The following is a 15,163-nucleotide window of genomic DNA, read 5'->3' on the forward strand; positions in this document are numbered from 1 at the left end:
ACCATGAATAAAAAAAGGTATTGACTTCACATTGACCTTAGATGCACAATGTATTACAATACGCTGTATGTATTTCTGTAATGAGATGATGTGTAGGGCAAGGGGAGTTTTTCTATAGCGCATACCCTGATGAGGAAAAACTCTAGGCCTTGTGATGAGGAGAGAATAGGCCTCTGAAATCCTAATTTCTTTCCACTCCAGGCCACTGGGGAGTGGATAGACTTGTGCTTTTACCATACCTCTACCAACTATCACAGAGTACACACAGGCTGTACTGTAGGTCTCTACCATACCTCTACAGCTATCACAGAGTACACACAGGCTGTACTGTTGGTCTCCACCATACCTCTACAGCTATCACAGAGTACACACAGGCTGTACTGTCGGTCTCCACCATACCTCTACAGCTATGACAGAGTACACACAGGCTGTACTGTCGGTCTCCACCATACCTCTACAGCTATCACAGAGTACACACAGGCTGTACTGTTGGTCTCCACCATACCTCTACCAACTATCACAGAGTACACACAGGCTGTACTGTTGGTCTCCACCATACCTCTACCAACTATCACAGAGTACACACAGGCTGTACTGTCGGTCTCCACCATACCTCTACAGCTATCACAGAGTACACACAGGCTGTACTGTAGGTCTCCACCATACCTCTACAGCTATCACAGAGTACACACAGGCTGTACTGTCGGTCTCCACCATACCTCTACAGCTATCACAGAGTACACACAGGCTGTACTGTAGGTCTCTACCATACCTCTACAGCTATCACAGAGTACACACAGGCTGTACTGTCGGTCTCCACCATACCTCTACCAACTATCACAGAGTACACACAGGTTGTGTACTCTACCATACCTCTACAGCTATCACAGAGTACACACAGGCTGTACTGTAGGTCTCCACCATACCTCTACTATCACAGAGTACACACAGGCTGTACTGTAGGTCTCTACCATACCTCTACAGCTATCACAGAGTACACACAGGCTGTACTGTCGGTCTCCACCATACCTCTACCAACTATCACAGAGTACACACAGGCTGTACTGTCGGTCTCCACCATACCTCTACAGCTATCACAAAGTACACACAGGTATTCTGCCATGAAACACTGTATGTTGGTGGAGAACGAGGGAGAGGAGTGTGGGAAAGAGAACATGATAGAGAGAGGGACGGGTGAGGGTAGAGGGAGGGACGGGTGAGGGTAGAGGGATGGATGGGAGAGGGTAGAGGGATGGATGGGAGAGGATGTAGAGAGGGGACGGGTGAGGGTAGAGGGAGGGACGGGTGAGGGTAGAGGGATGGATGGGAGAGGGTAGAGGGAGGGACGGGTGAGGGTAGAGGGATGGATGGGAGAGGGTAGAGGGAGGGGAGGGACGGGAGGGATGGGACGGGAGGGTGGGTGAGGGTAGAGGGATGGATGGGAGAGGGTAGAGGGATGGATGGGAGAGGGTAGAGGGAGGGACGGGTGAGGGTAGAGGGATGGATGGGAGAGGGTAGAGGGATGGATGGGAGAGGGTAGAGGGAGGGACGGGTGAGGGTAGAGGGATGGATGGGAGAGGGTAGAGGGATGGATGGGAGAGGGTAGAAAGAGAAGACTGTTGACAGCCCCCTGAGCCCATTCTTACGCTGCAGCAACGTAATGTGAACTAGCTAACTGCACCAGAAGGGAACCATCATCTGTGGACCCCAGTCTCTCTGAGCAGCCATTCTAACACACACACACACGGACACACACACACACACACACACACGGACACACACGGACACACACACACACGCTTGCCATTCCAAGGAGTTCGCATCCCTATTAATACCCTACTTCAAGGACTAAGGGATTGGGCAATGATCCATGAGATGCTATCGGATGACTGATACACACTAGTGTCACTCCTTCTGTCTGCAGGGTATACTGGATAGAAAAAAATAACCCCTTATACAACATGTGTTTGTGTCCTGGTAAATACAACAGTCCCATAGTAATAGAGTCTGTGTAATGTTAGGTAAATACTGGTATTATGTTTTAACGTGTATGTTTTGTCAATTGGGAACAATAAATGCATCAGAATATTTTGATTATTATTATTATTTTTAATGGTCATGGTTGACTCTACTGTTGGCTTTGAGAAATGCAGTTGTATGACTTCACACTCCAATTGACAGTTAAAATAAAAATATATATATATTATCTCCCTTCAGCACAATCACCTCAGCGTTTCCCACCAGCCACCATTCAGACACACACATTAACACACAGCACCCTCCATCTCCACCACCCTGATAACCATCAGCTCCAGGGCGCTCACGCCATTGTTTCACCCTCACGCTAATTACTCATGAGTAGACCTCGAGCGCACTGGCGGGCAGGGGGAGCAATCCATCATGTATGGCAGCGGGTGGAGGTCGTTTTATCGCAACCAGTCAATTGTCACGTTAAATAACCCTGGACGGAATCGCTTCACGGAAAACCAAGTGGCCTTGAATTTGGACGCACAGACAAAGGCAGCGCGCTAATCGTGTTGTTTTTCTAGTCTATTTGCTTTCTCTCTTGGTTGGATATATGAATAAATGACCAGAAGACATGCAGCTCTTCTATAACCTACCGCTCACCAGCCCTGTGTTTAGTATGGTAGGGCATACCCCGACGACATCTCAACCAGCAGCCGGGGCGTCCCCGGGGCGTCATCACACCAACGTAAACACATACAAAGATAGAGAGACTGTATAACACTGTATATATATAATATGACATTTGTAATTTCTTTATTGTTTTGAAACTTATGTATGTGTGATGTCTACTGTTAATTTCACTTTATATATCATCTACCTCACTTGCTTTGGTAATGTTAACACATGTTTCCCACGCCAATAAAGCCCTTGAATTGAATTGAGACTAAGCATTCCAGAACAAACAGAAAAGACAACAACTTTTCTCTATGTCCGTCTTGAGCGGGATGGACAAACACAGCCTTTAGTATGGATGTCCAATAGACTAGAGGTATCCAATGCAGCAGTATTACTGTACATTACATCCATTATACACACTTTAGCTGAAGAGTCGTCTGATTGGGATGTGCGCCTATGGTGGAGATGCAGCATTTTCTAAAGATAATTTGTGATTTTAAAATACAAATAAAAGTATCATGTTTCAAGGGTGAGACTTCCTTGAATTTCTAAAAATATGACCCACAGCCGGAATAAATGCTGTGGAGTCCGCTCATGAGAAGAGGGCCACAGGCAACTTTCCTCACCTGAAACCCCGCCCTTCTGAGCGCTCTTCCGCCTGCTGATTGGCTTCTGAAACCTCTCCTGGCCGCTGGTTGGCTGTCCCTGGCGAGAGAGATTGAGAATTCGCCCTTTACGGAGTGGGGCGGAGGCGCGCGGGCAGAACCCACAGAGACAGACCAGCAGCCTCTTACCACAGCGCAAGACCTAACGGAGCTACTATACCGGGGAACCAGAACGGACAGGGCTCCAGGATGTCTCCGAGGTCTCGTGCGTGAAAAACCAGAGAAGGAACTATCGAAACAGACACTGCAACGCGAGGCAGTAGTTTAATTGCAAGGAAAATCTGGATTTAACATTTCATTTTGTTATTGCCTTTGGATGAGTTGTTTCCAACTTCGCTTGACGGGTTGGAGTAGGTAACCAACTGTGCTTCCAGTGGAGGGTTTCATATTTGCGACCGCGCACTCTGAAGCGGACTAAAGTTTTCCCAGTACCCGGTGGTCTACCCTACCAGGCAACGCCCGGAACCCGATCAATTGATAACTTTGGAACTTTTTCTCCGAGTGACAATGGGTCGGGCTGTGGACGCTCTTGCTGCGTTAGCGCTCTCCCTCGCGCTGCTCTGCGTTCCAGGACACCTTGGTCTGGTGCGTGCGTTCGGCGAAGAGACAGAGGAGATGACGTGCGACCCGATACGCATCGCCATGTGCCAGGACCTGGGCTACAACGTAACCAAGATGCCCAACCTGGTGGGCAACGTCCTGCAGTCAGACGCCGAGCTCCAGCTCACCACCTTCACACCACTCATACAGTATGGCTGTTCCAGCCAACTGAAGGTACACACACACACACGCACACACACACACACACACACACACACACACACACACACACACACACACACACACACACACACACACACACACACACACACACACACACACACACACACACTACTAAACCTAACAAACCTTATTTTACATTGCAGTCATTTAGCAGACGCTCTCATCCAGAGTGACTTTACAGAAGCAATTAGGGTTAAGTGCCTTGCTCAAGGGCGCATCAACAGATTGTTTCACCCTAGTCAGCTCGGGGAGTCAAATCAGCAACACTTCAGTTACTGGCCTAATACTCTTAACCGCTAGGTTACCTGCCATCCTAACCCCTACCCCTAATTGTAACCCGAAACCTAGCCCTAAGCCTAAAATAACCTTTGTCATGAGAAATGTCCCCACAAGGGAGAATTTTCCTTATTTTACTATCCTTGTGGGGACTTTGAGGGATTTCTGGTACCCACAAGGATAGTAATACAAGACCCCCTCCCCACACACACACTCTCTCAATTCAATTCAAGGGGATTTATTGGCATGGGAAACCAACATATGTTAACATTGCCAAAGCAAGTGATGTAAATAATATACAAAAGTGAAATAAACAATCTCTCTCTAGCTGCTCCAGCCGACTGAAGGCACACGCATGTTGGTTCTCAGGCTGGGTCGGGCTGTGTGTTGGAGCAGGCAGTGGAGAGAGGGAGACAGAGAGCACATGACAGAGTCACAGGGAGACCATCCAGTCTTGGTTCAGCAGCACGGGGCAGTGATATAATATATATCTGAGGAGAGGAGAGGGCCAGGCAAGCTCCATAGAGTAACAACAATACTGCCCTCAGTACTACTCTCTGTAAGGCCACTTGTCTGCCTGAACCACCATGAAGCTTGGAAATTAAATCCATCCCATTTTGTCCTTCTCAAAGGTTTTTATTGTCCTGACTGAAATGACCAATGAGTAGTTTTTTGTGTGGTTCGATGGCAATGGCATGAATGAATCCAGTTCTGTTGATGATTTACTGTGGTTTACCACTCCATAGTCTGTAGACACAACAACCCACTGGCTACTCTTTCTCTAAGAGTGTCCCTTACCTTGACCATTGACATATATTAACATACATTCAGTCCATTACTCCAATTCTCATTTATTTACTAAGGGCTTTTTGGGTATTATTGTGGCGTTGTAGTTGTCTGGATGCTATAGGTTATTGGATTGATTATGGGGCTGTGTAGTTTGTGTTGTGGTTGTCTGGATGCTTTAGGTTATTGGAGTGATTATGGGGTTGTGTAGTTTGTGTTGCGGTTGTCTGGATGCTATAGGTTATTGGAGTGATTATGGGGTTGTGTAGGTTGTGTAGTTTGTGTTGTGTTTGTGTAGGTTGGGTAGTTTGTGTTGTGGTTGTCTGTCTCTTGTGGTTCAGTGTGAGAGGTCTGGACTGACGGCTGTGAGAAGTCGCCATCCAACAGATTAGGCTCTTTCACACACACACACACACACACACACACACACACACACACACACACACACACACACACACACACACACACACACACACACACACACACACACACACACACACACACACGCACACAACACACACACACGAACACACACACACACACAAACACACACACACACACACACACACACACACACACACACACACACACACACACACACACACACACACACACACACTCACACACACACTCACACACACACACACACACACACACACACACACACACACACACACACACACACACACACACACACACACACACACACACACACACACACACACACACACACACACACACTGACCTGCAATAATGTAAACTAGATCTTACACATTGCTTTTCTAATAGGAAGAAACCCTCAGACACCCACACACACACACTGGGCTGTGAACAGTGGCAGCACTCTGGTCACCTGCTGCGGAGGGGGGAAACAAGCCTTCTGCTGGGGAGGGGGGAAACAAGCCTTCTGCTGTGGAGGGAGTAAAACAAGCCTCCTGCTGCAGAGGGAGGAAAACAAGCCTCCTGCTGGGGAGGGGGGAAACAAGCCTCCTGCTGGGGAGGGGGGAAACAAGCCTCCTGCTGCAGAGGGGGAAACAAGCCTTCTGCTGGGGAGGGGGAAACAAGCCTTCTGCTGGGGAGGGGGAAACAAGCCTCCTGCTGGGGAGGGGGAAACAAGCCTCCTGCTGCAGAGGGGGAAACAAGCCTTCTGCTGGGGAGGGGGAACAAGCCTTCTGCTGGGGAGGGGGAAACAAGCCTCCTGCTGCAGAGGGGGAAACAAGCCTTCTGCTGGGGAGGGGGAAACAAGCCTTCTGCTGGGGAGGGAAACAAGCCTTCTGCTGGGGAGGGGGAAACAAGCCTTCTGCTGGGGAGGGGGAAACAAGCCTTCTGCTGGGGAGGGGGAAACAAGCCTCCTGCTGCAGAGGGGGGAAACAAGCCTTCTGCTGGGGAGGGGGGAAACAAGCCTTCTGCTGGGGAGGGGGAAACAAGCCTTCTGCTGGGGAGGGGGAAACAAGCCTTCTGCTGGGGAGGGGGAAACAAGCCTTCTGCTGGGGAGGGGGAAACAAGCCTTCTGCTGGGGAGGGGGAAACAAGCCTTCTGCTGGGGAGGGGGAAACAAGCCTTCTGCTGGGGAGGGGGAAACAAGCCTTCTGCTGGGGAGGGGGAAACAAGCCTTCTGCTGGGGAGGGGGAAACAAGCCTTCTGCTGGGGAGGGGGGAAAAACAAGCCTTCTGCTGGGGAGGGGGAAACAAGCCTTCTGCTGGGGAGGGGGAAACAAGCCTTCTGCTGGGGAGGGGGAAACAAGCCTTCTGGGGGGGGAAAACAAGCCTTCTGCTGGGGAGGGGGGAAACAAGCCTTCTGCTGGGGAGGGGGAAACAAGCCTTCTGCTGGGGAGGGGGGAAACAAGCCTTCTGCTGGGGAGGGGGAAACAAGCCTTCTGCTGGGGAGGGGGAAACAAGCCTTCTGCTGGGGAGGGGGAAACAAGCCTTCTGCTGGGGAGGGGGGGAAACAAGCCTTCTGCTGGGGAGGGGGAAACAAGCCTTCTGCTGGGGAGGGGGAAACAAGCCTTCTGCTGGGGAGGGGGAAACAAGCCTTCTGCTGGGGAGGGGGAAACAAGCCTTCTGCTGGGGAGGGGGGAAACAAGCCTTCTGCTGGGGAGGGGGGAAACAAGCCTTCTGCTGGGGAGGGGGAGAAACAAGCCTCCTGCTGCAGAGGGGGGGAAACAAGCCTCCTGCTGCAGAGGGAGGAAAACAAGCCTCCTGCTGCAGAGGGGGGGAAACAAGCCTCCTGCTGCAGAGGAAAACAAGCCTCCTGCTGCAGAGGGAGGAAAACAAGCCTTCTGCTGCAGAGGGAGGAAAACAAGCCTTCTCCAGTCCAGCTGGTGATCAGAGAACAGTAGCACAGCTCCAACAGAGAGAAACATCACTGATATCATCTCTCACACTCTCACAATGCCGCCCTGCGCTTCCCACACCACACGGTAGCCTCCCCCCACCCCCCATACACACACACAAACGTAGCCCCGATACATGAACTTGTTTAGATGGTGTGTTTATGGCTAGACAGTCGTCTTTACTGAAGTATGCTGACCGGAGAGTGAAAGTAGAGTTGGTCCCCCTCAGTTAAAGTCCCCAGACCTTTACTTCCCCAGAGGAGGCCTTTTGCCTTTCGGTGGGCCGTCTTTGTAAATCAGAATTTTGTTCTTAACTGACTTGCCTTGTTATATAAAAATAAATATCTCCATCACGTTATCTGTATGACTATTAAATGAACTGTTTTTGTTGTAGTGGCTTTAATAATTTAAAATTCACTTAAGGTTTCAGCACAATCTTTTATGCTCGTTGCCTGGCTTTCCTGTCGAAGCCCAAAACACAGTTCCTTTCATTTCCAGTTGTAGTCTGAAATTAGAATAGGAATCAGACTGAGGACCATGATGTAACACAGGGAAAGCAGACATAGCAATGCACACAGAATCATCATAACATTTGTAGAAATTCATTAAGTGTACATATTGAAAGATAACACCCCTCTGTCTCTCTCCAGTTCTTCCTGTGTGCGGTGTACGTGCCCATGTGTACAGACAAGGTTCGCATCCCCATCGGGCCGTGTGGCAGCATGTGTCTGTCTGTCAAGAGGAAGTGTCTGCCAGTCCTAATAGAGTTCGGCTTCGTCTGGCCAGAGCTGCTCAACTGCAGCCTGTTCCCCCCTCAGAACGACCACAACCACATGTGTATGGAGGGTCCAGGGGACGAGGACGCCCCTTTCCACCCCGTCCGACCCCTGCCCCCCCAGGAGGAGGAGTGCCAGGCCCTGGGGGCCGGGCCAGACCAGTATGCCTGGGTGAGGCGGAGCCACAGCTGTGCACTGCAGTGTGGGTATGACGCGGGGCTGTACCGGCGCGAGGCCAAGGTGTTTACAGACGTGTGGATGGCAGTGTGGGCGGTGTTGTGTTTCCTCTCTACCACCCTGACCGTCCTCACCTTCCTCCTGGACTCGACACGTTTCTCCTACCCCGAGAGACCCATCATCTTCCTCTCCATGTGCTCCAACCTCTACAGCGTAGCCTACCTGGTGAGGACATAGGACTTAGAGCAGGGGTCGGCAACACTGGGGTCGGCAACACTGGGGTAGGCAACACTGGGGTAGGCAACACTGGGGTAGGCAACACTGGGGTAGGCAACACAGGGGTAGGCAACACAGGGGTCGGCAACACTGGGGTAGGCAACACGGGGGTAGGCAACACGGGGGTAGGCAACACTGGGGTAGGCAACACTGGGGTAGGCAACACAGGGGTCGGCAACACTGGGGTAGGCAACACGGGGGTAGGCAACACGGGGGTAGGCAACACACTGGGGTAGGCAACACTGGGGTAGGCAACACAGGGGTAGGCAACACAGGGGTCGGCAACACTGGGGTAGGCAACACTGGGGTAGGCAACACTGGGGTAGGCAACACTGGGGTAGGCAACACTGGGGTAGGCAACACTGGGGTAGGCAACACAGGGGTAGGCAACACTGGGGTAGGCAACACTGGGGTAGGCAACACTGGGGTAGGCAACACTGGGGTAGGCAACACAGGGGTAGGCAACACTGGGGTAGGCAACACTGGGGTAGGCAACACTGGGGTAGGCAACACTGGGGTAGGCAACACAGGGGTAGGCAACACTGGGGTAGGCAACACTGGGGTAACACTGGCAACACTGGGGTAGGCAACACTGGGGTGGGGTAGGCAACACTGGGGTCGGCAACACTGGGGTAGGCAACACAGGGGTAGGCAACACAGGGGTAGGCAACACAGGGGTAGGCAACACTGGGGTAGGCAACACAGGGGTAGGCAACACTGGGGTAGGCAACACTGGGGTAGGCAACACTGGGGTAGGCAACACTGGGGTAGGCAACACTGGGGTAGGCAACACAGGGGTAGGCAACACTGGGGTAGGCAACACAGGGGTAGGCAACACTGGGGTAGGCAACACTGGGGTAGGCAACACAGGGGTAGGCAACACTGGGGTAGGCAACACTGGGGTAGGCAACACTGGGGTCGGCAACACTGGGGTAGGCAACACTGGGGTCGGCAACACAGGGGTCGGCAACACTGGGGTCGGCAACACTGGGGTAGGCAACACTGGGGTCGGCAACACAGGGGTAGGCAACACTGGGGTAGGCAACACTGGGGTAGGCAACACTGGGGTAGGCAACACTGGGGTCGGCAACACTGGGGTAGGCAACACTGGGGTCGGCAACACTGGGGTAGGCAACACTGGGGTAGGCAACACTGGGGTAGGCAACACTGGGGTCGGCAACACTGGGGTAGGCAACACTGGGGTAGGCAACACTGGGGTAGGCAACACTGGGGTAGGCAACACTGGGGTCGGCAACACTGGGGTCGGCAACACTGGGGTAGGCAACACTGGGGTCGGCAACACTGGGGTAGGCAACACTGGGGTAGGCAACACTGGGGTAGGCAACACTGGGGTAGGCAACACTGGGGTCGGCAACACTGGGGTAGGCAACACTGGGGTAGGCAACACTGGGGTCGGCAACACTGGGGTCGGCAACACTGGGGTCGGCAACACTGGGGTAGGCAACACTGGGGTAGGCAACACTGGGGTAGGCAACACTGGTCCTGGAGTGTTGCAGGTGTGCTGAATTTAGGCAACCACTGAACTGATCAATTAGTTCTGTTGGTCCGGTGTGGAGCCTAGTTTGAACAAAATCCAGCAGTATCTGTGGCACTCCAGGAACACGGTTGCCGACCCCGTGTTGCCGACCCCTGTGTTGCCGACCCCAGGGTTGCCGACCCCAGGGTTGCCGACCCCTGTGTTGCTGACCCCAGGGTTGCTGACCCCAGGGTTGCCGACCCCTGTGTTGCCGATCCCTGACTTACATGATTCAAATCAGTTTCAAACCCCTGGCTGTTTCTCAATCATTTAAACTAGCCTCCTCTTCACCATGATTACTAATATGAGAGGTGAAAGCAGTTTGTTGTAAACCTGTCCAGTCCTTTCAGCTACCAGTAGTGAGGAGGAATGTAGGTAATCAATCAATCAAATTTATTTATAAAGCCCTTTTTTACATCAGCCGAAACCCAGCCAAAAACCCCAAACAGCAAGCAATGCAGGTGTAGAAGCACGGTGGCTAGGAAAAACTCCCTAGAAAGACCAGAATCTAGGAAGAAACCTAGAGAGGAACTAGGCTCTGAGGTGTGGCCAGTCCCCTTCTGGCTGTGCCGGGTGGAGATTATAACAGAACATGGCCAAGATGTTTAAATGTTCATAAATGACCAGCATGGTCAAATAATAATAATCACAGTGGTTGTTGAGGGTGCAACATGCTAGAGTATGTAGACCCAATCCTGGTCTCCTGGATGACCTCTGGTATCCTGGATGACCCCTGGTCTCCTGGATGACCCCTGGTCTCCTGGATGACCCCTGGTCTCCTGGATGACCCCTGGTCTCCTGGATGACCCCTTGTCTCCTGGATGACCTCTGGTCTCCTGGATGACCCCTGGTCTCCTGGATGACCCCTGGTCTAACCTCTGTCTCCGTCGGTCTCCCTGTAGGTGCGCCTGACTCTGGGTCGGGAGCGTGTATCCTGTGATCTGGAGGAGGCAGCAGTTCCTGTTCTGGTACAGGAAGGGTTAAAGAGTACCGGCTGTGCCATCGTCTTCCTCCTGCTCTACTTCTTTGGCATGGCCTCCTCGCTGTGGTGGGCACACACACACACTGGCCAAAAGGATTACACACCAAGGAATAGATTTGAATGAAAGCGTTAGAATAGTCGACTCCCATCTCTCTAACCTGTCTCTCTCTCTCTGCCTCCTCCCAGGTGGGTGATTCTGACTCTGACCTGGTTCCTGGCTGCAGGGTTAAAGTGGGGTCACGAGGCCATCGAAATGCACAGCTCCTACTTCCACATAGCAGCCTGGGCCATCCCCGCCGTCAAGACCATCGTCATCCTCATCATGCGACTAGTAGACGCTGATGACCTCACGGGGCTTTGCTACGTGGGTAACCTACAGCAAGAGGCCCTAACGGGCTTCGTGGTCGCCCCGCTCGCCACCTACCTCCTCATCGGGACATTGTTCATCTGCGCCGGCCTGGTGGCCCTGTTTAAGATCCGCTCCAACCTGCAGAAGGACGGGGCCAAGACGGACAAGCTGGAGCGCCTGATGGTGAAGATCGGGGTGTTCTCTGTGCTGTACATGGTACCTGCGTCCACCGTGATAGGCTGCTACCTCTACCAGCTGTCCCACTGGGGGGACTTCAGGGCCAGGGCCAGGGACTCCTACGTGGCAGCAGAGATGCTGAGGATCTTCATGTCTCTGCTGGTGGGCATCACGTCGGGCATGTGGATCTGGTCGGCCAAGACCCTCCACACCTGGAAACGCTGCTCTGCCCGACTGTGGAGGGACAGCCGGGCAGGGAGGGGCAAGCGGGCACCTGGGGACAGCTGGATAAAACCTGCCAAGGGCAATGAGACGGTGGTGTGAGGAGAGAGGGAGACAAAGAGGGGAAGATAGGAACCGGGTGGCTCTATAAAGCAAACCTGCCCCCAAACCCACTACTAGATCCACTATCTGATGGAGAGAGTGGAAGATAAGAACCAACAGATAAATAGCACCCCTAAGCAGACAGCGGTTTCCTATGTGGTTCTCTCCCTACCAGCAGACTAACCCACTGCCAGAGAAGAGACTGACCCTGTAGCCTACAGCAGACTCTGGGCTGATCTATAGAACCTGCTGACTTCAGACAGGCGTTTTAAAGGTTGAATTTACACTGGAGTCATGGTCCAGATGTTGTACAGATCTAAACTACAGCCACACTGAAATGCACTATGACTAGCTGATGTGGATGTAGTTGGTTAACATGCCTTATGAGGAATGGGAGACTGGGCTGCCCAGACAGCCACACTCTGGACGCTATGAGGCTATGCTACTGCAAAGACACTTGGGATTTGTAGTGACGAGACTCTATGGTGCTGCAGCTAAGGCACTTGGGAAACGTAGGCCTGTGTCCTTTACCTCAGTCCTCAGCGAGCAGCACAGCTGACCTCCACACAGTCTTAACGAGGAAACAGACACTCAACTATGAACTCTGAACTTTAACCCTTGACCTTCTCCAGTCACTCATGGAACCCTTAGGAATGGCAGTCAGTAATGAACCGGTGTAAGGTTCTTTCTGTATTTTTTACCGGTGATAGAAGTAAATGGGTTATTATTTAAGTTAAAAGGGTTATTATGACTGATGTTAGACAATCAACCCCCAAAATACATTATACAAAAGCTGTAATACACCAACACACACACACACACACACACACACACACACACACACACACACACACACACACACACACACACACACACACACACACACACACACACACACACACACACACACACACACACACACACACACACACACACACACACACACACACAGGGAGTCAAACTCATACAGTCTGTACAGTTACACCCTTGTGCAATCCACTGCCATAAAATTTGCCATAAAAGCTGAGTTATTATTGCATTAAGCTGCAACCACCAATAGACAGTCAACACAACACACACAGCAGAGAGACAGTCAAACACAGAGACAGCAGAGAGACAGTCAAACACAAAGACAGCAGAGAGACAGTCAAACACAGAGACAGCAGAGAGACAGTCAACACAACACACAGCAGAGACAGTCAAACACAGAGACAGCAGAGAGACAGTCAAACACAACACACACAGCAGAGAGACAATCAAACACAGAGACAGCAGAGAGACAGTCAAATTACTGCAGTCTGTCTCTCTCTCTCTACTCTGTTACTGCAGCCTGTCTCTCTACACTGTTATTTTAGCCTGCCTCTCTACTCTGTTACTGCAGCCTGTCTCTCTCTCTACTCTGTTACTGCAGCCTGTTTCTCTTTACTCTGTTACTGCAGCCTGTCTCTCTCTCTACTCTGTTACTGCAGCCTGTCTCTCTCTCTACTCTGTTACTGCAGCCTGTCTCTCTACTCTGTTACTGCAGCCTGTCTCTCTCTCTACTCTGTTACTGCAGCCTGTCTCTCTCTCTACTCTGTTACTGCAGCCTGTCTCTCTACTGTGTTACTGCAGCCTGTCTCTCTACTGTGTTACTGCAGCCTGTCTCTCTCTCTACTCTGTTACTGCAGCCTGCCTCTCTACTCTGTTACTGCAGCCTGTCTCTCTCTCTACTCTGTTACTGCAGCCTGCCTCTCTACTCTGTTACTGCAGCCTGTCTCTCTCTCTACTCTGTTACTGCAGCCTGTTTCTCTCTACTCTGTTACTGCAGCCTGTCTCTCTCTCTACTCTGTTACTGCAGCCTGTCTCTCTCTCTACTCTGTTACTGCAGCCTGTCTCTCTACTCTGTTACTGCAGTCTGTCTCTCTCTACTCTGTTACTGCAGCCTGTCTCTCTCTCCTGTGTTACTGCAGCCTGTCTCTCTACTCTGTTACTGCAGCCTGCCTCTCTACTCTGTTACTGCAGCCTGTCTCTCTGTCTACTCTGTTACTGCAGCCTGTCTCTCTCTCTCTCTGTTACTGCAGCCTGTCTCTCTCTCTACTCTGTTACTGCAGTCTGTCTCTCTCTCTACTCTGTTACTGCAGCCTGTCTCTCTCTCTACTCTGTTACTGCAGCCTGTCTCTCTCTCTACTCTGTTACTGCAGCCTGTCTCTCTCTCCACTATGTTACTGCAGCCTGTCTCTCTACTCTGTTACTGTTACTGCAGCCTGTCTCTGTCTGTTACTGCAGCCTCTCTCTACTCTGTTACTGCAGCCTGTCTCTCTCTCTACTCTGTTACTGCAGCCTGTCTCTCTCTCTCTGTTACTGCAGCCTGTCTGTTACTGCAGCCTGTCTCTCTCTCTACTCTGTTACTGCAGCCTGTCTCTCTCTCTACTCTGTTACTGCAGCCTGTCTCTCTCTCTACTCTGTTACTGCAGCCTGTCTCTCTACTCTACTCTGTTACTGCAGCCTGTCTCTCTACTCTGTTACTGCAGCCTGTCTGTCTACTCTGTTACTGCAGCCTGTCTCTCTACTCTGTTACTGCAGCCTGTCTCTCTCTACTGTTACTGCCTGTCTCTCTACTCTGTTACTGCAGCCTGTCTCTCTCTCTGTTACTGCAGCCTGTCTCTCTACTCTCCTGTCTCTCTGTTACTGCAGCCTGTCTCTCTACTCTGTTACTGCAGCCTGTCTCTCTGTTACTGCAGCCTGTCTCTCTACTCTGTTACTGCAGCCTGTCTCTCTGTCTACTCTGTTACTGCAGCCTGTCTCTCTACTCTGTTACTGCAGCCTGTCTCTCTCTCTACTCTGTTACTGCAGCCTGTCTCTCTACTCTGTTACTGCAGCCTGTCTCTCTCTCTGTTACTGCAGCTGTGTTTACTGCAGCCTGTCTCTCTACTCTGTTACTGCAGCCTGTCTCTCTACTCTGTTACTGCAGCCTGTCTCTCTACTCTGTTACTGCAGCCTGTCTCTCTCTCTACTCTGTTACTGCAGCCTGTCTCTCTACTCTGTTACTGCAGCTTGTCTCTCTACTCTGTTACTGCAGCCTGTTTCTCTCTACTCTGTTAC

The 15,163-nt window shown here is 51.6% G+C and overlaps 1 protein-coding gene across 1 annotated transcript; it reads left to right on the forward strand.

Annotated features, from left to right (window-relative positions):
• The first annotated feature begins 3,418 nt into the window (after positions 1 to 3,418).
• LOC135546653 (frizzled-4-like) lies at positions 3,419 to 14,114 on the forward strand. The gene is made up of 4 exons (XM_064975250.1): positions 3,419 to 4,082; positions 8,135 to 8,662; positions 11,153 to 11,298; positions 11,419 to 14,114. Exons 1-4 carry the CDS (start codon positions 3,816 to 3,818, stop codon positions 12,080 to 12,082), a joined length of 1,605 nt encoding a protein of 534 aa, XP_064831322.1. The 5' UTR covers positions 3,419 to 3,815; the 3' UTR covers positions 12,083 to 14,114.
• The last annotated feature ends 1,049 nt before the right edge of the window (positions 14,115 to 15,163 follow it).

Source organism: Oncorhynchus masou, chromosome 9 (genome assembly GCF_036934945.1).
Source record: "Oncorhynchus masou masou isolate Uvic2021 chromosome 9, UVic_Omas_1.1, whole genome shotgun sequence".
In the NCBI taxonomy this organism is placed as follows: domain Eukaryota; kingdom Metazoa; phylum Chordata; class Actinopteri; order Salmoniformes; family Salmonidae; genus Oncorhynchus; species Oncorhynchus masou.